Genomic DNA, 27000 nt, shown 5'->3' with positions numbered 1-27000 from the left:
CACACACACATACATACACACACATACATACACATACACACATGCACACACACTATATACACATGCACACACACATATACACACATGCACACACACATACACACACATACACACATGCACACACACATACACACATGCACACATACACACATGCACACACACATACACACATGCACACACACACACACACACACATTCAAGGACACATGTATACTCCTTTTTCTTAATAAGATGTTTCCACTGAGGACTATATGATGAATACAGACCATGAGGTTGCTTCGCTTCAGTGTAATAATTAAGAACTCCATAGAGAATTCAATAAGAAAAATTAATAAATAAATGGTTCAGAACCAAGGTTAGTGAGATCAGTTGGAGGAGTGCCTGCTTGACATGTGCTGCCCAGGCTCTGTCCCCAACACTGCACAGACTATCCTGGTGGCCTACAGCTGTAACTCTAGGGCTTGGGAGGTGGAGCCTGGAGGTCCAGAGTCATACTCCGTTACATAGTGACCCCTGAGGCCAGCCTGCGATACGTGATACCCTGTCGCAAAAGCAAATGAACAACAGCTAAATGCATAACTAAATAAACATCCCCAGCATAAATATTTTCTCCTTCTAGGAACATTAAATTTTCTTTTAAAATCTCAGTGAACCCTTTCACCTTCTCCCCAATTTGGCCAGGCACTCAAGGATCAAAGCACATTGCACTTTGTAAAGTTTTGTTAGTGTCTAAGGTATGTTGCTTAAGTGTTACCAGAGTCCACAAATAAGTTTTTAGTAAGCAACCTTTGGAATGTTCTGTGGGAGGGAGTCATGCCATGGTCAGCTGGAGGGCTCCAGAATGGATGTAGAACCCGGTTCTGGCTGTGGGCGGGCACCCTAATGCTGTTGCTCTGCTCTTTGTACCCTAGAAGATAACTGTGGCTTTTATGTTTGGGCAGGAGACTGTGAAGCGAGACATGAGACATATACGAACCCTTGAAAGTGAAAAAACCCAAAGCCATTTTGAAGCCCTAAAGAACTTAGAAAATGAAATCTATGTAAATGACCAAAAGCTGGCCCTTCTCATCCTGGAAAATAAAAAATTAAGAGATGTAAGTCCAAGAGAACTTTATGTTTACTAGTGGTTCTGACTGATTGTGGGGACCAGCAGTATGCACGTGAGAAAAGAGAACCAACTGTTGCTATGAACTTTAGAATGCTCCAGTCTTTCATATTCCTCCAGACGCCTGCACAAGTCCCCCTGCAGGAGTGTCACCAACTTCTAACACTAGAGATCAGCTCAGCCCAGATGCAAGCATTGAGAAGAAGGAGACTGTCTGTACAGATGCTTTTGTTCAACGTCATGGCCCTGAGGTCCATGCAGCATCGTTCAGGATCCTTCATTCTGTGTAGCATTCCACAAGATGACCATGGTACTTACTTAGACCATGCTTCATGGGGGTTTTAGAAAATTTCTTTTGGCTATAAATAACAAACCCTGATCCTAAGATCATTCAAGTATAATTGTTTTGAAAGACAGACATATTTCTATTGAGTATAGATCCTAACTGGACCTGCAAAGTCACTAGGTGTTAATTACACCGAGTAAGAGGAAGACCATTACCAAAATTCTTTGGTCAAATTATATAAGCTTTTATTTTTTTGTCAGATAGGGTTATCTCTCCCTAGAGAAGGGTTTTAGAATTAGCATCAAAACACATATGGTTTTCTGTCAGACAGGGATATCTCCCTAAAGCAAGGCTTTCAAGAGGTGGGAAATTTCCAGAGGAATTTTGGTCACAAAGGAATGTAGCTGAAAACATTCCAAAATTATTTGGCAGCACATTTTATCTTATCAGGGTATGTTCAAGGTAGGAATCAAATCCCATAAAGTGAGAAGCATGTCAAATTCCAGACACAGGTTAAAGCAAGACAGCTTGAATTCCGCGGAATACAGAAATGAACTTATTCTGACCTTAGAACAAAATGGCTTCCATCTTTGAGATGAGGTCAGGCTGGTCTCTCACAGGGCGTGCATCTCCTGCACCAGCGCAGAGTGCCAGGCTCACAAGGAGCACTGAATGCCCCTCCCACAAGCAGTGGGTGAGAACTCTGACATACAGTCACAACCTCACCTGCGTCATTGTCACCTTAAGGAATGAAAGCACAGACTTCCTCTTAGATTATTTTGACGAAGAGCAAGCCCAAATTTGAATTCTCTACTTTTTCTCCAACGTATTTCATCTGTCTGTAGCCTGTCTGTAGCCCATCTATTGAGTGTGTCTGATATGTCCCTGTTGCCTGTCTGGTCTGTGGCCAGCCCATCTCTAACAAAGAGCTCACTCTATGTTTATTGAACAGCATAGAAAACACAGTGTGGGAAAGAGATGAAGAATTCTTTAAGGAATCTTCAAGAGAATTTTACAAGAGAAGAGTTGCTTTGTTGACCCCAACTGGCCCAGAATAGCAGTCAAAACCTCAAACAAATGTCATCAACCTATATGTTGATGTCACTTCTGATATTTATGAGAGATCTGTTTAGTTTACAGCTATTTTTTTTTCTTTTCTTTTTTTTCGGAGCTGGGGACCGAACCCAGGGCCTTGCGCTTGCTAGGCAAGTGCTCTACCACTGAGCTAAATCCCCAACCCCAGATTACAGCTATTTTTAACCTGTTGGCTATTTTCATAAAATGATTACCACAATACACACATACACACAAATATTATTCCAGGTCATGGACATGGAAGAAAACATAACTAAAGATTAAAGCTGTGAACTTACCCTGGATTGTAAAAAGCTGATTGTCTGGAAAGTCCAAGGCACAATAAAGTTGTTTGCATTGTTCTTCTAAAAGCAGGTTAAACATAAACAGACTGCGTGCCCAGTAGGACAGCAGATTCAGAATCTAGTTTTAAATGGTCTCAAGGCATATTATTAATGGGATGGCAAGGCCTGCAAAGGGGTTAGTCTCCTTGGCATCGGGAGATCCTTTCAGAAAATATAACACTGCATTCATCCCACTCATCCAGCTGTCTCTCTCAATTCAGCCACTCTGGCGGATGTGTGCACTGGTGTCCCACAGATCTGCATCCCTCGACAATTAAAGAAATAGCTTGTCATGCGCTGTCGGGCACTTGAATATCCTCATTTGTGAAAATTGTGTTCAAGCGTTCTTCCTCTAGTTAAAAATTTAAGTTGCCTGTACCATAAAGTTCACAGCAAATGTTTGTTCATTTAACACCTAAAGTCACAACCTCAATTTATGAGCATTAATTTTAGAGGTTATATCTCAGAAGAGTAAGGCTTCCCTGCTTATACTTAAGATTTACTCACTTTAATTTTTTAGAATGATGTGTTCAATAATTAAAGCCATACTGACTGCTGAGTCCACAGTTTTTATTAAAACGTAATTTCTATATTTCATAATCCATGGCCAGACATGTAATATTCTATTCCCTCGTTTGAAAGATGTGAGTTAGCACCTGTCACTCTTTGAATGCACTGTCCTTAGTGTCTCACAGGGAGAATGCTGCTTCTCTGTAAACTGAGAGATTAAAGGAAATGGTTTTTTAATGACACCCCAACTGTAAAATCCTTGAAGTTAGGATTTGCATCAATGTCCTAAGAGTTGTGGGACATAGTTTCATTGAATGCTCATAATAATTTCAAAAGTCAGATAATATACTATATACCTTTTAGATGAGAAAGGACTTTGGTTTTGTTTGTTTCAAAACTTGTTAATAGCTACAGGGGGGTAAAATCAGTAGGAGCCGATAGAAGTAGCCTAACCACTAACTTGTCCAATGCTATTAAGGGAACCCCTTCGCCTCTCTGTGTGATTTGTTTCTGTCTGTTAAATATCAAGGGCTATCCCACCAACCTCACGTGCTTCTATCGGAAGGGCTAAAACAGCAGTGTAAGAGCTGGTATTTTTCAGAAGGATGCATGTACTCTGAAGAGCTTTGAACCCTACCTGCCTCCATAACCCTCATCCACGCAACACATCATACTGCCAGCCTTTGACACAAACTTGGGAGGAATTTTATCCCCCTATTGAAGTGTCCCATTAGCCTCTTCTCACAGAGAGACAATATCTAACCTTCACTCAAAGGATGAGAATTTCTATTGCTACATTTTTGCACAAGGAACACTTTTCTTGTGGCTATGAAGCTTTTGGGTAGAAGGTCTTTTAACCTCCTACCCTGTGGAGTCCTAGTCAGAACACTGTGTTTATTTATTTGGCTGCTGGAATAGTAAGAAAGCAGGACCCTTTGTCTCCTCCCTTGAATGGACGCAGTCACAGCAGAACAGTCTTAGGCATCATGAGGCAGCATTACACATAGATGAACGAATGCACAAATGTTTCTCTAACTCGGGGCACAGAGAGCAGGCGCTGAGCAGTCCTGTCCCCTCTCCTTTCCAGTATCTTGCCTATCTGAAGAAACACACCAAAGAATACTCGGAGAAGCAAATAGTAACCGTACAGAACTCAGGTGACCTCTCTTGGCAACTGATAGCTCAGCACTGTAAGTAATGTGTCAGCCTTCTCGTACAACTGTGTCCTTGTTCAAATCATTTTTATTAATTTGCATATGAAAATGCATCTATCTTAAGGCCAATGAATTATGAGGACTACACATACTCTGGTGGCCCCTGCCGCCACAGCAAAGTGCAAAACATCTTCAACGTGGCATGTGACCACAGTTTAAGTCTAAAACACCCTTCACAGGCTCCTATTTTGGGTTTGTAGTCCTACTAGGAGGGTTGTAGAACCTTTGGGCAGTGAGATCCCAGCTGATGAAAGTGGGTCCTTAGGAACAGGGCCGTAAAGGTTATAACCGTCCCTCGTTCCGTCCCTGACTCCATCCCATAGTCTCTGCTTCCTGAGCTACCAAGATACATAGGAGTCGCTACCACACAATCCCATTACCACAGACAGCTGCCCCATTGCATCACAGCAAACCAAGAGCTGCTGAAGCTGCCGGCCCACATTGCCCACTTCCTTAAGTTCCTTTGTCAGGTATTTACTGCCACCCGTCCCTTTCCAGTTGATCTCACATCATTCCTCCCGTCTCAAAGCCACCTATCAGCCTTCTAACACTGATAATTAAACAAAAACAAATGACACCTTATGCAAACTTCTCCTCCTGGCTTCTTTGAGCCTACAAAATGGATTTTTATGATTCCTTCATGAAGCCAGGTGCTCACACTATAATCCCACCACTTAGAAGGCTGAAACAGAGGCGTTGATGTGGGTTTAGAAAAAAACAACAACAACAGTCTGGACTACAACCTAAGTTCCATGTTAGCCTGGACTAGAGTTGTAACCTGTCTCAAAACAACATCACACACACACACACACACACACACACACACACACACACACACACACACACGTGCTCACACGTGCGCGAGTATGCATTATCTGTTCAGCAGCCGAATGACATTTGCCTTGTTCTTCATACATCACAAGTGAAGCAACTAGGGACATTTGTTTGGTAATATTTTCAAAGTGATTTCTTAGGCAACACTTTGAATTGAGATGGCCGGGCTCCATGGTTAGTGTCTGGGTACCTTTTAAGAAACTCCTAGTTTGCTGTCATTATTCGAACTTCTCATCCAACTTGTGATGTGGAAGAGAGCCTGTTGCTCTAGATCCTCGCCAACACTTGAAAAGTGGAGGACATGAGAGGCATTAACATTTTCCATTTCCGTAAGTGTAGGCTGGAATGGCATTGTGGTTTTAGTCTGCCTTTTCCTGCAATGACCAATGGTCCTCGACTGTCTGAAAATCATTCTTTTTGAACCGTCTCGAACCAATGAAGTATTTTGGTATAATAAAAATCTCAAAGTGGGGCTGGATGGATAGTTCAGTAGGTAAGAGCACTTGCCACTCTTTCAGAGGACTGGAGTTGAGTTCCCAGCACCCACGTCAAGAAGTTTGAAGCTGCCTATAACTCCAGCTGTAAGGGATCTGATACCTTCTCTTGGCTTCCTTGAGTGTCTGCACATACATGTGACTTTAGCTTACACATACATACATACATACATACATACATACATACATACACACATGCATAAAAATATGCATGTACATATATACATATACACTTACACATACACATATACATATATCCCAACAAAATTTGCAGCTTAGGGTAAAGGATTTTCTTGGCTCATGAATTGGTGACATGCTCAGATATCACCAATAGGATACAGCCTGCCTATTCCATGGAACACACTGCATCTGAGAGCTTGGACTCCAAACACCCACCTGTTCCTATGTCTGAAGTGATGCGGTTCTCAAATGGGCCAGAACACAGCCTTGTGGTCTCCACACATAGCTACTGGACTCCAAGGAAAGCATCTCAGGAGAAGAGAGTGGAAACTCATGGTATTGACATGACCTAGCCTTGGAAGTCAGGGTGTTACGCCCACATGACTCTCGGGCTAACAGAGCTGTTCTAGAACAAGGAGGAGATGGTGTCAGCACCAAGATGCTAGAGGCTGAATGAGGAGGTGCAGTGTGGAGCCACCTTTGGAATTTGTGGTCTGCTAAGCATCTACTCAAGTTTCCTACTCATTGTCTTATGCTTCTGGTGCTCTTATCATTGGGCTAAGGGCTTCGTGTGTTCTGGAAGTTAGTTCTCTTTCTACCTGAGGTTTAACTTAGGGTCTTTATATTAACTTTATGCCATAAGTTCAAGATGAAGTAGAATTTATTCTCTCTCTCTCTCTCTCTCTCTTTCTCTCTCTCTGTGTGTGTGTGTGTGTGATTCTAAAAATAGAAAGTCTTAGACAAAAATAACTTAAGACTTTTAATTATTAAAATAGTAATATTGTTTTACTAACCATTACATTTAAATATTTCAGCACAGTATTCAGATCTGCTGGCAGAATTTCAAATCAAAATTAAGGTGAGGGTTCTTTCTGCATTGTTTTGCATATCATGTCTCCCAAAGAATTCATCTCCTATTTAAAAGTGTGTATGTGGGGTTGGGGATTTAGCTCAGCGGTAGAGCACTTGCCTAGCAAGCGCAAGGCCCTGGGTTCGGTCCCCAGCTCCAAAAAAAACAAAAAACAAAAAAACAAAAAAAAAAAACAAATAAAAGTGTGTATGTGTGTGTGAGTGTGTGTGTGTGTATGTGTGTGTGTGTGTGAATGGGTATGTGTGTATGTGTGTGCACATGCACGTAACTAGTATGTACTCATGTACATATGGACGGAATTGTTAAAATGCAGAAGGTGGTGTTCCCATCACATCCATTGTGCCAAACATTACCACAAGATCTTATTCCTTTCAGAAACTATCTTCTTATAGCACTGCTCAGTGTCACCGGCCAGAAGTCCCGCCCTCACCCTTCCCTGCTTCTTCTTCTTCTTCCCCCTCTTTTCGTTCCTCCTTTGTCTTTGCAATCTCACATACACACATCTGGTCTTTAGGTTCTGCTGTGAGTTCTGGGCTCACTCTGTTTTTTACCAGCTGTTTACCCCCCATCCCCTCCTCACTGTAGGTAGGAAAGGAACCAGGTAGTTTACTTTGAATCCTACCTCTTCAGAGCCCTAAAAGTTACCTTGTGTGACCAATAACAATTTTTCATAATAACATTTTCTCCGGAAAGAATCCACTCAGAATGTTACTCATCTTGTTGTAATTTATATCTGCACACCCCAAATGCTATTCCTTTAAGGAACTGGTGGACACTGGAGAAGAAACTTTGCAAGAAATTAGGTCTCTGGCATCGAAGCTGCGGTACAGGGATGAGAAGATCGAGTCCATTAGCGCCTGGCTCCTTGGGGGAATCGAAAGGCTGCACAGTCTTATGGAAGAGGAGTCACCATCTAGCCTCAGTAAAGAGGACCTTCAGAAGGCCGGTAATGTAGCACTTCTGGCCACCTTCTAGCAGTAGCTAGTGACATCAAAATAAGGGGGTCCTCAGGGACTGGTCATCAGAGGAAGGAAAAGGAGAGTGCTCCCTGGTGCTGGGCCTTCAGAACAGCTTCAGAACAGTCAAGTCTTCCTTTCCCTTGAGAAAATTTTCAAGAGTACTACATTTCTTCATGATTAAAAACAGAAACTAAACAATTTATTTTTGAGATGGGATCTCACTAGTGTGGTGGTAACTCAGAATCTTCCTGCCCAGACTCCCTGAGTGCTGGGTTTATAGGTGCAGGCCACCACATCTGATTCAGAAACATTCTTTGTTAAAAAAAAAATGTGTGCACATGCATACATGCAGGCAAACACTCAGGCACAGAAAGTACAAAACAAAATAAACCATTAAACAAAACAAAGACAAAGCTATACCATTTAGAGCCAATAAAATATGACCGTCAACAAGCATTTACCGACCTCCTATTCTGTGTCAAGATACCTAGGTTACCACAGGGAATGAAACACTCCCTGCTCAAATGGGATTCACAAGTCCAGTACAGAGCGTAACAGCTCTTCCAAGTCTCTGTAGCAGTTAGGCAGTTGTGTCTGCTGTTACCCATTAGGCTGTAACTTGCCCTCTGATGATACAGTAGAAGGATATCTGGAATCATTGAAATGTATATTAATTCCTGCATATGCCACAAGTGGGGCATCAGAAGTGTGAATGAATTAAGTGGTGGCTGGGTTAAGGAGTCAGGTGTTAGGGGCTCTGAAGTCGGGGAAGCTGAGCCATGCTCTGGAGGAGATCACAGGCTTGCCATGGGGCACGGGGCAGAATGTGGGCTGGAAGCCAGGTGGGCTTGTGCTCCTGACTTTTCTCACGTTTCCTGGTTATAAAGTTAGAGAGAAGGGGAGGGGAAGGGGATAGGGGGTTTCAGAGAGGAAAGGGGGCAAGGGGATAAGATTTGAAACGTAAATAAATAAAATATCCAAAAAAAGTTAGAGAGACAACAAATAACAGTTATTAAAGATCAAACCAGGGTTGGGGATTTAGCTCAGTGGTAGAGCGCTTGCCTAGGAAGCGCAAGGCCCTGGGTTCGGTCCCCAGCTCCGAAAAAAAAAAAAAAGAACCAAAAAAAAAGATCAAACCAGTGTTGACTGTTCATCGGGTGGACTCTCCCACCGTCCCAGGGAAGCAAGTACCACTTGGCCCTTGAATTACTCCACCTTACAGCCATGGAGTCTCTGACTTGTGAATTGCTTGCATTTCTCTACAAGTCCTGGACTGCTTCCAGTTCAGCAGCCCTCTGCTGCCCACTCTTGGACATAACATGTCAGTACAATCCTTCAGGCCCTGCCCTCCTCCACGCCCACTACACTTGCTTCCCCTGGGCAAGAGAAAGGATGGATAGAATTAATAGTTCTTTTCTCCTGGAGATAAAGGGGCAGAGACCAAGCTCTCTGATTGGATGCTGAAAGCACACAGAAATGTCAGAGACAGGTGCAGATGTGAGCTGGCCAAGAGCCCAAGTACGATTGGAAAGAAGAATGAGTAGGTTGTCAGAATGCTGAATGCCAGAACTCACCCGAAAACTGTCAATTAACTTTGTACCTTTTCTGTTTTATAAGCAAAAATGCACATATATCTAAACCAGACAGTAACTGTACAGATAACTTTTAAATTATTAAAAAATGGTTTGGGCCAAAGGGAGGGCTCAGGAGGTAAAGGTCCTCAGCCATCAAGCCTGAGGGACAACCGTGTCCAATTCCTGAGACCTATATACAATATATACCCTGCAAATTGTCTTCTGAGCTCTGTATGCATTGTGGCACATTGCTATACTCACTGCGCAACACCCATGCATGTGCAGGGACACACACACACACACACACACACACACACACACAGAGGCACACAAACACACACATGCACAGACACACACACAAACTCATACCCATATGCAAGCTCACACTCACATACACATACATTCACACACTTCACACATACATACACAGAAAGAGAGAGAGAGAGAGAGAGAGAGAGAGAGAGAACGATTACAACTTTTTTTTTCTTTTTTTTTCTTTTTTTCGGAGTTGGGGACCGAACCCAGGGCCTTGCGCTTGCTAGGCAAGCGCTCTACCGCTGAGCTAAATCCCCAACCCCCGATTACAACTTTTAAAGAACTTTTTTTTCATAATTTTCACTTAATTTTAAGTCAGAATGCCAATGAATTTGAATATACTCACAATCTCTTTCTTGTAGTTATCTGTATTTGAAAGTTAGCGTTCAGAGTAACAGGCTCCTGTGTGCCATTCCCATACATAACTAGCCTTGGCTGAACCTCTGTACTCATCCGTTCCTCTCTCCATCTGCAAGACCCACTCACGTGTACCCTTCTGCCCTGCTCGCCCCGTCCAGGCAGGGTGTGGTCATTTCCACCTTTCACATTACATGTGTTTCCTCTGTCTCCTGGTTCCCTCCTTTGCGGTCTCCCCCTCCACCTTCTACAGGCCCCTTTCTAGCTTCCTGTCATCTCTTCACACCGACTCCCCCATGAAATGCACATTTAGAAAAGGTAAAAGCTCAGAAGAGGTCATGTCGCATTTGATTTTTCCAAGCCTGCAACCCCACTTACTATCCACTCTCACTCATTTTCCTACCAATGTTCTCATTTCTTTTTCCTTTATGACGGAATAAGACTTGAGTGTGTACACAGCCCCCCCTTTCATTATCCATCTGAGGATAATGTCTAGGCCGACTCCCTTCCTTCCCACTGTGAACACAGCGGCAGCAAGCGCAGATGTGCACACCTCTGTGATTGGATATGGAATGGTGGAGCTGAGTTCTATGGCAGCTCTGTTTCTAAACACACACACTGGTCATTTGCATTTCTATTGAGAACTATCTATTCAGCCAAAATTCCAGCTCTCTGGAGCATTCGGTTGCACACGGGTGTTTTGCATTGATCAAATAATACGTTCCTCTCGGACCTTTGTTTTAAAGACCTTGAAAAACCAATTCTTGGCATTGTCAAAGTTGCCTTTTCATTTTCTGATGGAACAGTGGCTCAATACTATTATGCCCATTTTAATTTTATAGTTACAGCAGAATTAGTATGTCAGAGAGAAAAGTAAAGTGAAATCATTTGTGGCGTAGTTATCTTGCAAACTGCCCCCCCCCACCCCCGCACAAGCCCTGCCCCACGAGACTGAGGCAGCCTGGATCCAGAGGTTCAAGATTACCCAGGCTACAGAACCAGACAGTCTTGGGGAAGCCAAGCCTAACAAACCAACCCAGAAATGTCCCTCAGAAACACTAAGCTCCAGGTAAGGAAGACCTCTAAGCCGGTGGTTCTCAACATTCCACATGGAGAGCGGAAGAAAGAAAGCCCCCTTGAGGCCGCATCCTAGACCAGCTTGCCATGGGCACCCTGGGGTGAGGTCAGGCATGTCTTGCTTTTTAAACTGCTCCATGGCTCCAGTGAGCAGATACATCCTTTAAACTCATAGTTTTGGATAAATATGTTGTTAAAGTCATCAAGAAATCCAAATGAAGAGAGTATTTTTGCCTTTTAAATTACTCACGTCTGAATAGCAAAAGAATTACCCTAGCCCATAGCATAAAAAATGAAAGCTGAGCTAGGATGAGAGTGATTTTACAAATTGATTGACTGATTGATAATTGGTTTTCTGAGACAAGGTCTCAACTGCGTAGCCTGGCTGTCCTGAAGCTTGCTCAGTAGACCAAGGCTGGCCTCGAACTCCCAGATTCACCTGCCTCTGCCTCCTGTTTTCCATATCTTTAATAAACACATTTTATCAAACGTTCTAACATGAACAGTTAGCATCGCTATATTGGTAACTTTGTTTCCATAAAGCAGACTGTAGATTGCATATATTGAGGATCCCTAACAATCTCTGCCTTTGCAGAAGTTTTTTCTGGATGACTTCTCTTATACTTTTTTTGCTAGAACTGAACATAGGAGGGTAACTGTCAAAACAGTTTCAAATGCACTTAGCAGACAAGTCACCTCTCATGTAAGGATTCTTGGAGAGACTCAGCATTTTAATAATCATTAATAACCACGAAACCCCAACTTTTCCTTATAGGAATGAAGCAAAAGGAGGAAAAAACACTTCGTTTCTCACCGTCCCTGCATACAAGGAGAGACACATTAAGCAGGAACTGCAAAATGATAAAGAAACGATCGAGGAGCCCCAAAAACAAGCCGTGTGAGTGCTCCTACGTCCCCCTTTTCACTATCAGTCCTCAGAGTTGCCTTGAGCATCGGGGACTCACCTTTCACACCACAAATGGATACACACGGGCAGATTTTTAGACTAAGGGTCTTGGTTTGTTTGTTGGTTTCCTTGGCTATGAACCTCTCTCTCAAAGTCCTCAGAGTATGAACATGACAGCTTACCCACCCAAAACCAGCCACAGGGACCGTCTACGAATCTCATACGTATTCATTCTGTCTAAGACTTCCAGTCCCAAGAGCCTGCCTCCAAAATGTCACGACTTGAAAAACGTCTCAGGATCACTACAATGTGGCCTGCACGGCTTGTCTTAAGAAATGGATATGAGAGAAGGGAGTGTGTGTATTTATTCAGTAGACAAAAGAAATGTGACTCTTAATTCTTAACACTTTTAATCACTTCCATAATCGCTGTACTGAGAAAGAATGCTCAGAAAGAACATTGAGTTATTTTACAGTTAGACTCCTTACTGTTTTCTTCTTTACAGGAACAAGCATCTGAACAAGTCTTCAACCAAACTGTCTCTAAACAGGAAGTCTGTTATATAAATTATGCTTTATTTTTATAATATTACTAAAACACTGTATTGGTGAAAATAAATAGACATTGACAAAGACATCCCTTGTTCTGTTTCTGCCGTCACATTCCACAAGCACGTCTGCCTTTGCAGTTCCTTCTAGGTAAAGAGCCAAATGCACAGAGGGCAGAAGGCGGAATGATACCACAGCCAGGGGGTTCCAATAGACTTCTGAAGGGTTTGTCACAAAAGCAGAGAGACACCATTAGCACAGATATTCAGAAACATGGCGGAGCAATTACAACTGTCTGCCTGGGCTTCTGGTGCGATAGGTAAGGTACATGCAGCACAGTAACATGAGGCCATGTGATTTCCAAGTCAGACCCCAGGTCCGATAAGTCAAAAGATAAAACCCAAGCATATACTAGCTGGACAATCTTCTTCCCATGTGTGAAAGAATGCTATTAATACATTTTAAATTCTTCTTTACTTGTCTGTAATTAAGAATACTTTGGGGGATTTTTTTTGGTTTTGGGTTTTTTTGGCATTTTATATTCAGTGTCCATTGGCCCCTTCTGAGAGTATCCGTGATGGTTCGGTAAATTTTGCAGTGAACAAGTAAAACAGAGCTGGTGTCGGTACCAAAGCCAAAAGCGGTAGGTCGTGTTCGAGCCTGTCCACTCTGGAGATGGAGACAATTCCATAGGCGTGCAGTAGCCAGTGGCTGAAGAGAACAATAAGTCTTTTCTTCCTGACCAGAAGATCATAGCAGTTCTATGTGATCATGGTGTAAGAGAAAAGAGAAACAGCATTAGTATATCCAGCTAAACCACCAGTCATTACACACTCATGGCCAGGACTCTGAATGCTTGAGCTAAAAAGGACTTCAGAACTGCCCCAATCACCAGCCACCACACTGTCCACACAGTCACACAGGCCCTCAGCAGCCACACTTGGCTTAGAGCACTTCTCTGGGTCCTTGTCTACATCACCATTTACCCAGAGAACACAAGCTTCTGGAGATAGCCATGAACTAGGAGAGGAAGTGCCCAGAGCACAGTCTCTCTGTTCAGGCTGACTGCAGCTCCATAAACTCACTTCCTGACTGAGGTCTCCAGTATCTGCTGTCTGAATACACTCAAGTCAACACAAATGGACTCATTTATTATCCGACTGTATCTCAATCTTTAGTGCCATGTGATAACGTGGAAACTTAAAGGATCAAATCGATATAAAATCAGTATCTAAATGTTCTAGTAGAATGTTCAGTGGGTTACTCCAACTTTCCCTCACACTTCACTCACTCGTGGGCTTGTCTAGCCCTGGACTGTCTGTCTTGGGATTCAGAGCCCTGTTTACAACTCCTGAACACAGAGCTAACTGAAAGATTCAAACATCTTACAGAGCAGAGACACATGGGGGCAAGGAACCAAAGGAGTTCCAAGATCTAGAAAAGCAGTGTTCATTTGTAACTACGCATAATTTATTCAAATATTCCAATGCACTTTGATCTTTTCCTGGTTGATGAAAAGTCAAAACCAATTTTCTATCTTCTCTGATTAATCCAGTTGCAATGCTGATAAAGCATCAAGCATTCTGTTCAGTTCATTATCTACCTAGGGTGTGGCTATACCTCAACTGTCACCAGTGTAGAAAAAGTGGTGCCAACAGCCATCTCTCGAGAGTTAACATGTTTTCTCTGGTTGTCCTTTTGAACATAAGAAGTGTGAGAACACACACGCTAAATGACACGTGCAGCAGATCTGCCGCAGCACAGCGTGGAAGGGTCAAAGCCTTAGTCCTTTAAATCCTTGGAGCTCTGACCCAGATAGAACCTCCAATCAGAGCTGCTGGCGTACTAAGTGGAAATAACGAGGTGAATGTGCTATCTTAAGATAAAGCGGAGTCCAGAGCCACACAATCTGGAAGAAGATTACAGAAGAGATGCCCCAGACCACCCACTGATGAAGTCTCATGAAGACATTTGCCTCGTTAGGATGTCAAATACAACATTACTCTCATCACTTGTTCATACGGTTAACTTCTTAATACCTTAGTTCCTTAAAACTAAGATATTCTAAAAAGTGATGGTGAGGGTTAGACGCTGTTTCATTTTACAACAATTATGTTATATCACTTTTCTTCATCTTGTTGGGTAAGAGCTCTGACTACTTCCCTAATTTCCCAAGGAAAGATGCAACTCGGCCCACACAACCTCTTGTAAAATCGACTAAGAGGTACAGGTAACATCTATCAGCCAAGAACCACTGACCAAGTTAGTGTACCCCACCATATATCATATCACCATTCCACTCAATTGTCAATTTTTATTTAAAACAAAAAACAAAATAAAACAAGCAAAGGAAAACCCATGTCCTACCTCTATTTCAGAAGCAGACATGTACACAGCCAGGGTGACCAGAGACAACACTAATATAATGTATGGGAAGGCGTAATCTGGAAAAGAAACAGACCTTAGAGACTAATCAGCAGCTGGACACAGCTCTTCTGAAGCTCTCTCAGCCGGCCTGGGGCTCAAGTCCCATTCCCCAGATGGACTGACAGCCAGTTCCTTATGGATTATAAATAGCTGTGGCCTTGTAGGCCAGTCTCATCTCACCTCCGAGCTCACAGCTGTGATGTGCAAACAGCACGAACCGAGTAGCAATGCACAGCTTTGCCACTGTTCTCATAAAATTTTATAAGCAGTAAAAGCATATGTTTCATAACATTTTTACATGGCAACAAGTTTGTTTTTTTTTAATTTTTTTCTCAATCTCTTAAAAAATGTAACTCTAACCATGGTCACCTGTCAATAGCTAAGAGATGTGAGGCAGCTGAAGGGTTAATTGAAAAGATTAACTTCTCTCCCATGCATCTAGACAGATACGAGTACCAAACAAGAGAATTGAGGGACTCTCAGTTCTCTGTGCTTTGTGATCCAGAAAAGGAGCCTTGGTTAAGAAGACTAACCTTTAGGAAAGTTCATTTATCGTCAAACTTTCTAGTTAATTCTCCTTTGGTGTTCTTCCTGTCAGAATTCTGGAAATTTCTATTTCAAAAGCAGCATAGCAATAATGTCTTGGGCAAGAAAAGTCCTCCCTACAAAAATTACCATTCTCCTTTTCTACCATGTCCGACTGTACGGCACACGAAATAGGCAAACTGAGAAAAGACACCTTTAATCACTTCAATGCAATTATTTTAAAATAACTTCAATTCATAAAACTTCCAATTACGGGGTTGGGGATTTAGCTCAGTGGTAGAGCGCTTGCCTAGCAAGCGCAAGGCCCTGGGTTCGGTCCCCAGCTCCGAAAAAAAGAAAAAAAAAAAAAAAACAAGAAACTTCCAGTTACTCTACAAAGCACATCTGGAACAAGTGGGTGCGTTAATCAGGACATGGTGGCCAGAAATCTCAATTACCAGCAGGCCTGTTCAGCTTAGTTAGAACTGAGTTATTTAATAATATGTAGGACTTTTTATGTTAGTGATTGTGTCCTCAGTCAGCCATTACAAAGAACAACTTACATAGGAGGCCCCCACCAACTGCCTGCAGCACGGTTAAAATGGGGAAGAAGTAAAGTGCGGCATAAATGCTTTTGAACCGGTCAGACTTGCCGAGTCCGCATGCGATCTTCTTCACCAGGAGAGGCCGGAGCAGCATCATTAACACCAAGCAGAAGGCGTAGTAAACAAACACGATGGTGTATCTGTAAAACAAGGGACTTGTGATATCTGTATGTATCAAACCTTTATCCTTGACGGCCTTAAATCAAAGACCTTAAAAGAGTCAAAACTCTGTTAGGCCTACTCCCTAAGACAGTCAGACTCGTGAAAGGGGACAAGCAAACACACACACTGTTTCGCTTGTTTATTTGTTGTTTGTTTATGAGGTTTGGTGTATTTGAAAATATGTCTCAAAAATCCTAAACCTGTCGTGGGAGAGATAGCTCAGCAGTTCCGAGCACTGGCTGCTTTTGCAGAGGACTTGGGCTCAGAGCCCAGCACCCACGAGGCAGCTCCCAACCACCGAAAACTCCAGGCTAAATTAAATATACACTCACTTTATCTAAAATTAAGTCACATACATTTATCGCTAGTCACACTGATAGTATTTATATCAAGTCAGGGGGAAAATGGCAAACGGATGCTGAGCCCTCTTTCTGTGCCCAGTAACAGCGACTCCTATTTTAAACTCTGCTGCCTTTAAAATTCTATTGATGATAAGGAAGCTAATGGGAATTGTTGAGGTTTATTAATCCAAGATAGACATAAACAAATAGTAATACAATATGGGGGAGAGTCCAGATACGGCTAGCTATGTCAGCTAAAAGGGGAACTGAATTATAGGTGGTTATGGAAGAGACTTCAAGGCTTGTTTTGCGCTGATAAAGTTAACTGCACATTCTAGAATCTTCTCTAGGTGATTCAAGCTATCATTGGTCTCTCTTGTTTTTGTTAAATACTTACCTCAGCTGAAGCACTAGGCATGCAGCACGACACGTGTGCCCATGTCGTGTTGCCTGTGTGTATTTACGTCTGAGTGAACGTATGCCCTACATGTGTGCCATCAGTGGCTACCAAAGGGCTCCAGAGCCCCTGTAAGGATGCAGGTGGTTGTAAGCTGCCTGACGTGGGTGTGGGAACTGAACCTGGGTCCTCTGTAAAACATTATACGATCTTAACCGTTAGCCATCTCTGCAGCCCCAGGAACGATTTCTAAAAGTAAAATTCAAACGAAATCCATAGTTCAAACTACTTACCTATACTATTAAAAGTTTTAAAGTCTTCTTTATTTCCAATGAACTTTTGCCACTGTATGTTTTAATCGATACATGCAGTCATTGAGATGCCTCATTCACATGTGTCTGCTATGTTACCTACTAAAATTCTACAAGTCCTTAGCACAGCATGTGAAAAGAAATACTTGCAGCTGAGTTACAGCCTACGATGCAATAAATCAGCAGAGGACATTATTAGTTTTTATCAAGTACAGTTATCTAGAGGCACGTAAAAGTGATTTGAAGGTCATAAAGCTTGACAGAAGAAACGATTTTCATATTTTCATATCCGGAAATGTGAGTCACTCTTTATACCCTCAAAGGCCATGTGTTTGGCAATTGACTGTTAAGAACTTAATCATGGGCTGGAGACGGCTCTACAGTTAAGAGCACTGGCTGCTCTTGTAGAGGACTTGGGTTTGGTTCCCGCACCCACACAACCTCTTCTAACTTTAGTTTCAGGAATTTGGTCTCCATGGGCAACAAGCACATATGTGGTACACATACATACATGCAGCCAAAAATCCACCCATATAAAATAAAGAAGAAAAGTCTTTAGAAAATAACTTGATAAAAAAAATTTTCATTGAGCACATATATATTGGAAACTTGCTCCAATAACAAGAACAAAATAACTATTTTTCTAGTCTGCCTTTACTAAGAAAAACATACCAAATTGCTAAAAATTCAAAGAAATTCTAAAAATGGAATAGTATGGTAGAGTGTACAGAGTCTTATGAATTTGCTCTTTGAAAACAACACATCAGTCTGGCAAGATGGCTGAGCAGGTAATGTGTTCAATCCTTAGGAGTCACATGACAGAGGGAGAGACCTAAGCCCTGCAGGCTGTTCTCTGACCACCACACGGTGCTGGGGCATGCATGTGCATTCACACACATAAATAAACATAGTGTTCTGATGAAGACTACTGTCATTTGCAAAAGACAAACAAAAGACAAAGCCAAACCCTAATGGAAAATAGTCAATAATGGTAGCTTGTACTACTGAACGCCCATATGTACAGGACACCACATCTGATGCGGCTAACAGAGCCATTTGCCCCTCGCAGCACCCTAGAAGACATCGTTCTCACTTGCCAGTGCAAAGACTGAACTGGTATGACATTGTTACCATACCTGTGTTAGTGTAACTGACAGATCGGGAATTCAAACACAGGCTGTTTCTGTTTCCAGGCCCACATTTTTTCCCTATATGTCAAATAGCACATCTCTATTACATATTCCCAAGGGTTTTCCTTTAACCTCTTTTTTTAAAAACTCTATGAAACAGAAAACATATTCTCAAGTATATATGTGTGCATGTAAGTGTATATTTTGTATTCTATGGCAAAAAATACTTTCCCTTCTATACCTAACAATACAGTTTAGTAGGAGAGCCCCAGCATGCCTGAGGTGCCAGGTTTATTCCCCAACACAATACACAGCACACACACAAACACAAAATATATACATGGACACAACACATACAATACACACATACACTTATACACATACACATACTCACACAACATACATTCTGCCTCCCTCCCTCCCTCCCTCTCTCTCTCGGCACACTCTCTCTCAGCAAAGCAGTATATACGTGGAAACCCAGGACTCAGGAGGCTGAGGCAGGATGAGATTAAAGACAGCCTATGACATATATTGAGACCATGTCCTAAAAATAAAGATCATGAAGGTTTGTATATGCTTGGCCCAGGGAGTGGCACTATTAGGGGGTGTGCTTTGTTGGAGTAGGTGTGCCACTGTGGGCGTGGGTTTTAATACCCTCATCCTAGCCGCTTGGATGCTAGTCTTCTCCTAGCAGTCTTCAGATGAAGGTGTAGAACTCTTACGCCTGCCTGGATGCTGCAATGCTCCCACTTTGATGATACTAAACTGAACTTCTGAACCTGTAGCCTGGCCCGGATTAAATGTTGTCCTTATAATAAGAGTTGCCTTGGTCGTGGTGTCTGTTCACAGCAGTAAAACCCCAGTAAGACATGATCTTTCCTCCTATTATACTCCGTATGCACCCAGAGAAGAAGTTAATTTCTACTATCTCATCTAGGAGTTCACAATGACCAATCTCAATCAATGGAATTTATGACCACTTCTTTCTCCATGGTCCTGGGCCTAAATGAATACGTACAGTGGGTAGACAGCTTCGTGAGTGCAGTGCACCGTGGTGACATAATCTGGACTTGGGTTGTAAAGCATCGTGTACCAATCAGAAAGCATCAGTACTCGGCAGGAGCGGATGTAGAGGACGCCCACAGGGTCGCTCACGAGCAAGGTGATGATGGCTGCCATGGTGCATTCAAACAGTGCGGTGATGTGCTGGAAAAGGGCACTGGAGCTGAGAGAAACAGGATAGGCAAGGCTTCAGTCAGGGGCGTGTTAGACATGGCCCTCGACGTCTCAGTGACAATCCTGAAGCTACACTCTTCAAAGTGCACAAAAGCTAAACACATCAGCACCTCAGACAAGCCTGTTGGTATGGTCTGAAGGTCTGCCATTCTAGAAGATTAGTCTGTTCAACGAGGGAGTTAGGACCGTCTTTGTCCCTTCTGCATGTAAGGACACAGAGGGAGGGTACGCCAGATCTATATCCTGATGAGCCACTTCCTAGTTTCCACAGACACAAGTGGTATATTCCAGAATAACAGGGTGTCATGGCTCATGGTTATAATTTCAGCACTGGAGAGGCTTACCACAAAAGGCAGAAGGATTACCACAAAATTAGGGCCAGCCTGGGTTACATAGTGTGTTACATAGATCTAGACTACATAGTGAGATCCTGTCTCAAAATATTAACTAATTAACCAACAGCCTGATTATTATTTACCTAATTAGCTAGTTAATTATATAACTAAGTACCTGGTTACTTATTAACTAGTTCATTAATTTAATTAATAATCTATGTATATGTATGTATCTATACTCATGAGTGATTGCCTGGGGCCTGTGGTAGTCAGGAGAGAGTGTCAGACCCACTGCAACTGAAGCTATGGATAAGGGAGTCAGATACCCTGAGAGGGAGCTCCCGACAAAGTTGTAAGCCACCATGTGAATACTGGGTACCAAACCTCCATCCTTTGCAAGAGTAACAAGTGCCTTTAACCAGTGAGCCATCTTTCCAGCCCCTCGTTCACTTTTTGAAAGAGTAGAATCTTTGGGATTGCTTCACTTCTATTCTTTTCCAGATTTCAGTTACAGCCTGAGTGTCACTGAGAACTCCCAATGGGCAGTGCTGGAGTACTTCAGAGACAAAATTACTACATGCACAGTAGAAATAAACACATGGTATACAATCTGATCTACAACGGACTCTTTATAATTCATACCTCTTCAGGAAAAAGCCAAACCTCATTCATAATGACGGGAATCCTTTCACCATACTTCAACCCATCTATACTCCACCATGTGATCTTTGAAAATAAAAGTGGATTCCAAAGTTCCACTTATAAAACCTAACTGCATGGTATTTCAGTCTATGAAATCCACGTACATGACCGTGGACCCACAGAACGGTGTTCTCCATGGACATTGTGGCTGTTGTTGTTTAAGCATGTTCTGTGATGCCTGCAGAGTGGCGGGAGCATTTGATGATGCATTCCTCAGATCTGTGTCACTACACCTGATAGAAGACTGTACCTCAGGATTTCTTCTGCATCTCAGAAAAGACCCTCCTTCCCACCACTCTCTGATACCCCCGGCCACGCTAAGCTGCTTTGAGTGGCTCCGCACCTCCACACCAATGGACAGGCTCCACCCTCTAACTCGTGTTTCATCTACGTGGCCAAACCTGTGCTCTTTACCATCAGCTGTGGAGCTATACCCTGTCAGAGCAGTCAAACGAATGATGATGAACAGTGAGCGGATGCCTAGGGGAGCTGAGAGGGGCTCTAGGAATGAAAGCGGAGGCCTTTTACCTCAGGTGCACTTTGTTCCCTGGGCTGTTCTTGGACATGATTTCGTGCATCCTGGGACCAACGTTTACATTTAATTTATAAGACATGTTTCTTCCTGTCGGATGTCAGAATACAACTGTAGGACCCAATGTGCTCAGTGTACTGTGTCTGGATACGGCCTCTGCCTTGCTTTCATGCACTCTAAAGCATGTGCCAGGCTGTTGCGTGTAACTTGTCTGTCCTGAGAAAGTTCTGGAAAGGGCTGCTCTGTTAGTATTTAGTATATGCTTACTGATGGTTATTTCTGAATCAAACGACCTTCCTTGGATCACTGCTCTCTTTGTTACATCCGTGTATAAAAGTGCACTGAAACTGAGGTAAGGCTGTCTGCAGCATCAGACTGGAGTCTGCCCCATTCTTTTGGGTCCTCGGATCCCAGGTCTCGCAGACAGCTGACAAGTTGTCAAGCCCCAGCTTTAGGAACTCTCTATTAGACTCCTAAGTCCCAAGGCTCGGGACCCAGGCCATACTTCTCCTCTGTCAGTCTCCCCTCAGTTCTCACCACACTCATTTCTGCCTCCGTAACACCAGGCAGCAAAAAGCGTTTGGAGAAAGTAAAAACTCCAAAGCAGGAAAAATTCACAAAAGTAGAGGCATTAAAACTGCTAAGGCTGAGACAGCTAAGGAAGACTGCCTCCCTGCTCCCTGTAGAGGACCAGGTACATATCTGTCGAGAAACCCCACATTCTGGCCTCCATCCACCTTCAGTATTACCTTTTACATTACCACTTACAACCTACCCTTGACCACTGCAGATCACATGACCCTCCACATCAACAGTCAATCTTTGCTCTACCAAACTCTCTTAGTTTTTCTCCCAAAGTCTTCTGGATCCTTTAGGCTTACTCTTTCTCTCGATTCTCTGACTCCTAAGTGTGTTGACAAGGGTATCTACATCTTTAAGATGGGTTTATATTATCATCAGGTACCTGTCTGTCTTCTCTACTTCTTCTGTCTCTTCCTTTGATCTTCCAAACTTAAAATACCCTGCTCAATAAATGCGCCAACAGTGTACTAGTCAGCTCTCATAAGCATTCCAGGTCATTAGCATTAAAAAGTTTTAAGGTACTTGTTCTAAAACAGTAACAGCCTGTGATCATAACCAACTTTTGCAGAAACTCGGTAAGTATTATCACTGAGAAATAATGTTCTTTCGAGAGTTCTGAGAGAAGCATTAAGAAGAGCATCAATAACACCCACTAAGACGTGCCTTACCACAGCTTTCTTATTACAGGGGAAAAAACCATAGAAACGGAAAGAAAAGCAGGTTGTCCCCTTTGGGACAGGCTGAGGGTGTAGGTCAGCAGAAGCCTGTGGACTGGGCATCACAATAAGTGGTCTCTATCCCAGCATTAGCCTATGCAGACACAGTCAGATGTGCTCACCTCTTTTTCCCCGAGTACCATTCAATGAAGAACCAGTGCAAAACGAGTGGAAGCATAGCCATAAATCCAAGGTAGAGCCAGTCATAAAGTTCCGGAGACTCTGTGCAAGGCTGGCAGTATTTCTGTGCATTTGTCCTCTGTCCTCTTGGGCACACCTACAACAAGTAAAACCACTGCTTAATACGCAGATACGGTTTTAGGATCATTCTATAAGGGATCCCATATTATTTTAAACATTTTAGTATGTGTAACTTTTGAAAATTAGCAAAGAAAACCAAACCTCTAAGCAGAATAGAAAGAAATCTCAAAGAGAAAGCGCTCCAAGAAATGCACATCACCTGGGCTGTCTATAACGAAGGCTAAGAAGACGCCTTTCATTTAATCGCTAAAATACTTAATATTCAGTGAAAACCCTTGTTAGTAATATCATTAAAAAAAACTGTTGCAGAAGTGTTCTAGAGTTATCATGTTAATTCACTACACGAAACACTTTGCTAAATCATTAAACGGACAATATGAAGTATCTCTTGATATCTGTGACTGCCAAGAAAGGTTTAATATAGTTACCGCCATGCCAATATAAACAAGGCTTTTATTAATTCCACCCTCTTATACATTCATGAATATATTAAAAAAAATTCTACGTGCAAAATGTTTCCAAAGTAAACATCTTAAAATGAAATAATATTAACACAGGACTTACCCCGCACTCTCCGTAGATTTCACTTGAGCCATTTTTAAATAATAGGGTCTTCCCACAGTAGAGTCCAAGGCATGCTGGCTGGATATCGACAGCTTTTTAAAAACAAAGGCCAGTAGAGTAATGTTTTCTGTGATTATACATCAGCGTAGCCTGACAACAGCTGAAGTAACTGACACGAACATCTCAACCTCCCTTTAAACGTGTGTAACAGTCAAGTCTTGGTGCGTTTGCTTTGAATTTGTTCGCACTCTGACAGTACAGAAAGTTGTACGTTCATCTTGCTGTTCACACTGCGCCTCGTGCCAAGGTCTCCAGCCAGCACGGCAAGTTCTAACCCCAGACACCTAACCCCAAGTCTAATCAAAGGCTCTGGGGAGCCAGTCCTATGATTAAACGCTTGAATTTCATTGGTTATGCGCTCATAAGAACTCTTTTTAAAAAGTCTCTGCTAAAGGCCAGAGAGGTGGCTTTGGTAAAAGCACCTGCTAAGTATGCCTAACTATACCTGAGGGGTTTGACTTCTAGAGTCCATGGTAGAAAAAGGACTACAGAAAGTTGTCTCTTGACCTCCACGTGTGGGCTATAGCAGGAGCATCCCAGTCCCCGACACACACACACCATACATAAGCACACAACTTAAAAAATTAATTAAAATAAATCATGGATAGAAGGTCACTGGTAGTGAGAATTCTGGAATTTTGGTTTCTTTTTAAAAAAACATCAAAATACATTTCCACTTTAATCCCAGGCGTGGGGATGTGAGCCCCTCCATAGCAACTGACTGATTGGCCTCGAGCTCTAGCAGAGGCGTGGTTTTATCAGCTGCAGAGAGTTTCTGCAACTGTGTGACGTTTAGACTTCTGAAAACTTTTCAGAGGATATATAAATGCTAGGGCTTCAGAGGACAGGTGAGGGGGTGTGGTTGGTGGTTCAGGGAGGTTGGTTGAAGTTTGTTAGTAGCTATGCTCAAAGAAGAAACAAGAAAGTAGATTTAGGGATCTCTAGCCCCTCCCACCCCACCCCACCCCCGCCATCCTTCTTTCTCTCCTATCTAACAACAGGGGGTGAAACTGGGGATGGGGGGCAGAGAATAAATGTCCAGAAAAAGAACCTGTAAAGTAGCAAAGGCCAGCTACAAGCAAGGAAGAAACGAGAAGAAAAAAAAAATAGATACAGAGCTCTCTGTTATCTGTCTCTCTCCCACTCTGTGCATTTTCTCTCCCAGCTATTGATAAGGGGTGAAACTTGGGAATAAAGGGTGAGAAAAAGGACCCACAAAGTGGCAAAGACCAGCTACAGTTACTATTCCTCATTTTGCCAAATCGAGACATTGGGCACACACAGAGACTCAATCTTTGTTCATAACAGAATACATTAACAGAAAAGCTGAACTGTCCACATTCTGAAGAGAGAATTTCAGAGCAGAGGGTAGGTCTTTAAAACAAATCAATTCACCTCCATATAAAAGCAGTATCCTAGCTTTTATCATTTTTGGTGAGGACAAGGATAAATTCCATCAGTGCTGGCATTGAGCTCCTGACCACTGAGAACTGCCTTGCAATCAATTTCTTAAAGGTATAGGGGAAATTAAAAACAGCTCTTTTTAAGACATAACCCTGAGGATCTCCAAATTATCTAGGACCTCATCCAAGAGAAACTGGAGGCCTCATCCAAGGCCTCTTCTGCATCCGTGACACCTGATTCTCTTCACCATATATGGCAAATAATCATACATGGACTGTGCTGCTCATACACCATGAAGGTTCTCAGAGGCCATGACAGTGAGGCTGTCTTCCGTAAGGATCTGCTATATGCTGTAAAGTGAATCCAGAACAATGCTGGCCTACATGTGAATTTACACATGTTATTATTACTGAACAATAATTTCCTCAAAATTTTCATCCATTCACAATGTGGAGACTCTAGTTACAAGGTCCTTTCTCCTTTCAAATTCCTATAAACTAGAATTTTTTGTACTTACGTTGCCGAGGGAAAACAGAAAAAGCCTAAAATGTCTCATGTTTGATATTTTCACTTTACCAGGTATCTGATATCTTTAAAAAACACAAAACCCATTCTTCTTTATTTTAGAACCTTAAAAAAACTGTTATTATTATAGTATTATGAATTTATGTGTGTTTGTGGTTTGCCTGCATTTATGTCTGCACACTATGGACCAGCAGGGTGCCTGCAAGGCCAAAAGAGGGAGGTCAGAAAAGGGAGTGCCTGAGTTGCTCTATGGGTGCTGGGGCTCAAACCTCATGAAAAGTAGCAAGTGCTCTTAGTCGCTTAGCCATCTCTCCAGCCAGCCCCTTAAGACCTTTTTTTAAACAGCAACTGAATTGTAGTAAACTAAACACATGAAATGAATTGTTTCAGGTTTTCTGAGAAGGAAGTTAAGGCACTGGACGCCCCTTCTTGATGGGCTTTGCATCTAAAAGATCTCAAAACCAAGGCCTGAAAATCAGTGCAACAAATAAAAGCAAAGCTTGTTTACCTAACAACAAGAATCTGTACAACGATCTTTCAAAGCCTTTGGTGAACTATGACTAAAATGTTGTCCTTGTTTGTTTGTTTTCTGCAAAGTCTAGACCCTTTGTGAAGGGCGCAAAGTATTTACATTTGATGCCCAATGAAATGGTGCATGCCTTTCAACCCAGCACTATGAAGGCAGAGGCAAGTGGTTCTCTACGTTCTAGGTCAGCCTGCTCTACAGAGCGAGTTCTGGTTCGGCTAAGGCTAAACGGACAAACCCTGTCTTGAAAAACAAAAACAAAAATTACATTTGAGGTTGAAAAAGCAAATCCCGTGGCAATTAGCTTCTGCTTCCTTGTCCTACTCTAACTTCTAATTCTGAAGTCACCCACCAGGAATGCTTTCCTGGACAAGAACAAAGGTACTGGATGAAGGAACACAGGAAGGACACAACAAAGTGCTTCAATTCTGTACACACGCACTTCTCCAGTCATTCTGGAACAGACCATCCCAACCCCGGAGAAGTCAGAGTCGGTGCTCAGGGTAGCAAGGGCAGGGCTGCCCGCCGCGGGAGAGCTGTCGGTCGGAGGCGAGCCCAAGAAAATGCGTTGGAAAAGCAGCAGAGACAAAGACAGAGACACGCCCGCAGCCTAATCGACCACTTACCCATTGGCCACACTAGGTTCCCCAGAGAAGCCGGGAATCAGCCGGTCCGAACACAGCGCCCGAACATCCGGGCCACAGCGCTCCAGCCGCTCCCCCTCCCGAGAGCCTGGCAATCGCTCTGGAACCCCGCCCCTGCTACATTAAGCTCCGAGTCCCGCCCCACCACCGCCTCCCCCACTAGGGGTGTAGGGGATGGCACGCGGCGGACTTCCAGGCCTAGGATTCCCAGAAACCTAGTTTCCTAATCTAGACTCTCTCTCGCTTCCGGGTTTGAGCTCAGAGGCTCCACCTTTTCCGGGTCCAGACTCAAGACTCGTCCCGGACCAGCCTACAATCTGTACTGGTCTCCATTGCCTCAAGCATTGACTGGACCCTGAGGCCCCG

At 42.9% G+C, this 27000-nt stretch overlaps 2 protein-coding genes across 2 annotated transcripts in view; one reads left to right on the top strand and one right to left on the bottom strand.

The window, feature by feature from the left end:
- Positions 1 to 12735, top strand: part of Ccdc175 (coiled-coil domain containing 175) — an 82243-nt gene extending 69508 nt beyond the window's left edge. Inside the window, 6 exon segments of the mRNA NM_001164400.1 lie at positions 942 to 1094; positions 4407 to 4509; positions 6857 to 6900; positions 7675 to 7858; positions 11970 to 12092; positions 12607 to 12735. Of these exon segments, the coding sequence (NP_001157872.1) occupies positions 942 to 1094; positions 4407 to 4509; positions 6857 to 6900; positions 7675 to 7858; positions 11970 to 12092; positions 12607 to 12608 (609 nt within the window). The 3' untranslated portion in view covers positions 12609 to 12735.
- Positions 12736 to 13012: 277 nt separating this feature from the next.
- Jkamp (JNK1/MAPK8-associated membrane protein) lies at positions 13013 to 26960 on the bottom strand. Its single transcript, NM_001106738.1, is given in 7 exon segments — positions 13013 to 13410; positions 15017 to 15093; positions 16165 to 16346; positions 19566 to 19772; positions 22773 to 22927; positions 23476 to 23567; positions 26617 to 26960. Coding segments are annotated over 7 exon segments (936 nt in total). The 5' UTR covers positions 26621 to 26960; the 3' UTR covers positions 13013 to 13191.
- Positions 26961 to 27000: the final 40 nt, after the last annotated feature.

This window comes from Rattus norvegicus, chromosome 6 (assembly GCF_021556685.1).
Source record: "Rattus norvegicus strain SHRSP/BbbUtx chromosome 6, alternate assembly SHRSP_T2T, whole genome shotgun sequence".
Classification (NCBI taxonomy): Eukaryota; Metazoa; Chordata; class Mammalia; order Rodentia; family Muridae; genus Rattus; species Rattus norvegicus.
Note: the sequence above shows the minus strand (reverse complement) of the source record. Positions and strands in the feature narration are given on the sequence as shown.